At 32.4% G+C, this 1902-nt stretch overlaps 1 protein-coding gene across 1 annotated transcript; it reads left to right on the forward strand.

Annotated features, from left to right (window-relative positions):
• The first annotated feature begins 1273 nt into the window (after window positions 1-1273).
• On the forward strand, window positions 1274-1698 carry LOC126756448 (larval cuticle protein 9-like). Its single transcript, XM_050469516.1, has 2 exons — window positions 1274-1285; window positions 1363-1698. The coding sequence occupies exons 1-2, from the start codon at window positions 1274-1276 to the stop codon at window positions 1696-1698; spliced, it is 348 nt and encodes a 115-aa protein (XP_050325473.1).
• The last annotated feature ends 204 nt before the right edge of the window (window positions 1699-1902 follow it).

The raw sequence follows: 1902 nt of genomic DNA on the forward strand, positions 1-1902 counted from the left end.
CAAAAATCATATACCTAATAGAAAAATTTTCGAACTTCCAGTTGATTTAATACCGCATATGTCGGAAAATATGTGATTTTAATAAAATTAAACCCGGACTTAGCCTTTTCATACTTGTTGTACAGTATGAACGTTACAGAGTCTCTGAGTTTTGTTTTAGATGTTACAAACATCGTGGCGAACTTAATACTGTTTAGGGTATAAGTATTTCAGAATTAATTGCTTAACATTTTTTAGATAATAATTTGGTAGCCTGGTTTTTACATGAACTCAGCACATTTCATTACTTCTCTGCTCGCCTTATTGGAGTTCGGCTTTTTGTGAAAATACTCACATGGAAAAAAACTACAAAACTACTTTATAAGATAGATTATTAGTACTAATTGTTTATTCGATACGCCACTCTCCAAATTTTGAAAATTGAAGACAGTGATACTGACTTGATTGAGCTAAATATGTAAATCAACATTAAACGCAAACGAAGGATTTCATTAGGCTACTCCAACATACCTGGAAGTCGCTTTCTGTGAAAAATGTGGAAAAGCTGTCATGGAAGATAAACAAAATAATGAATTTTCTATAATTACAATTTTTTCTCAACGCTATTTGCAATTAAAAAAAACGTAAATTTTTTGAATGCACTGTATTGTTTTTGGTTTTTTATTTTGAATCATTGCCCAACAGAGGAATGATTTGCACTCTAACTACTAGCCGCCAATTTAAGTTACATTGAAAATAAAAGAAAAAATTGCAAAACAACAAAGTCTTGTAAACGTTTTTTTGAAACTCAGAACATTTTTAATTAATTTTTAACGACTTGACTAATATTTATTATGCTAATAAAATAATTGCTCTCATTTCTCTCCGCATAAAGTAAAAATAAACGAAATAAGAAAAAAGAAAAAAGATGACTCTTTGAAGCGAACAAGAAATGCTTCAATTTGGTTAACTAAATTGCAAATATCCGGTTTGGAAATTCGCAAATAGAATTTAACTTAGCATTTAACTAATTAAGTTTAGATTTTGTACACAACTGGAAAAACATTAAAATAGTGTTATGTGAGTTTTCTATGTATTTTATTGGGCGACCTTTTGTACATCTTTCTTTGTCGACACATATTTATATGTTGCAGTTAGTTCTTCAACTAGTTTTAGTTTATGGCAAAGCAAGAAATTATGCATAGATCTAGTTTAGTATAAATATAGAAAACCAAATATTTTGCATCAACAGTTCTTCGGCGTCTGTCACACAAATCACTGAGCAACCGAAAATATGAAGTTCCTTGTGAGTTGAGTTTTGATCCACATAAAACTATTACGTTTATTAACGCACATATAATGTTGCTTCTTCTTATTTTACAGATTGTATTCGCCTGCCTTTTGGCAATCGCCTTCGCCAACGAGGAAGCCAATGTACTTAGAAGCGAGCAAGAAGTTGAGCCCGATCGCTTCAACTATGTACTTGAACTCGATAATGGTGTGCTCCTAGAGCAGCAAGGTCGTTTGGAGGGTGATGATGTCTGGACGGTGGATGGCTCTTTCAAATTCATCTCGCCAGAAGGTGAAGAAGTCGGTTGGACCTATAATGCCGATGATACTGGTTTCCATCCCGATCCAAACAGCAAGTGGATCCATCCTATCCCTGAGCACATCATCAAGTCCATTGAGTACATTAAGAATCATCCAAGCCAAGAATAAAGTGCGCACACTATAAAAACTAATTACTCTTTAATTTAAGTTTTAATTTGCTTGATAATGAAAATATATGGACGAATGTGATATTAGCTAAATTGTTTTATTTTTTAATCAGTTTTGTTGTAGTATTATTTGTGGCAAGCGTGTATGGGTTTCGAGAAAAAAACGAGACATTTTTATACAATCTGGTTTCGAAACTAGATTTTA

Source organism: Bactrocera neohumeralis, chromosome 4 (assembly GCF_024586455.1).
Source record: "Bactrocera neohumeralis isolate Rockhampton chromosome 4, APGP_CSIRO_Bneo_wtdbg2-racon-allhic-juicebox.fasta_v2, whole genome shotgun sequence".
NCBI classification, from domain to species: Eukaryota; Metazoa; Arthropoda; class Insecta; order Diptera; family Tephritidae; genus Bactrocera; species Bactrocera neohumeralis.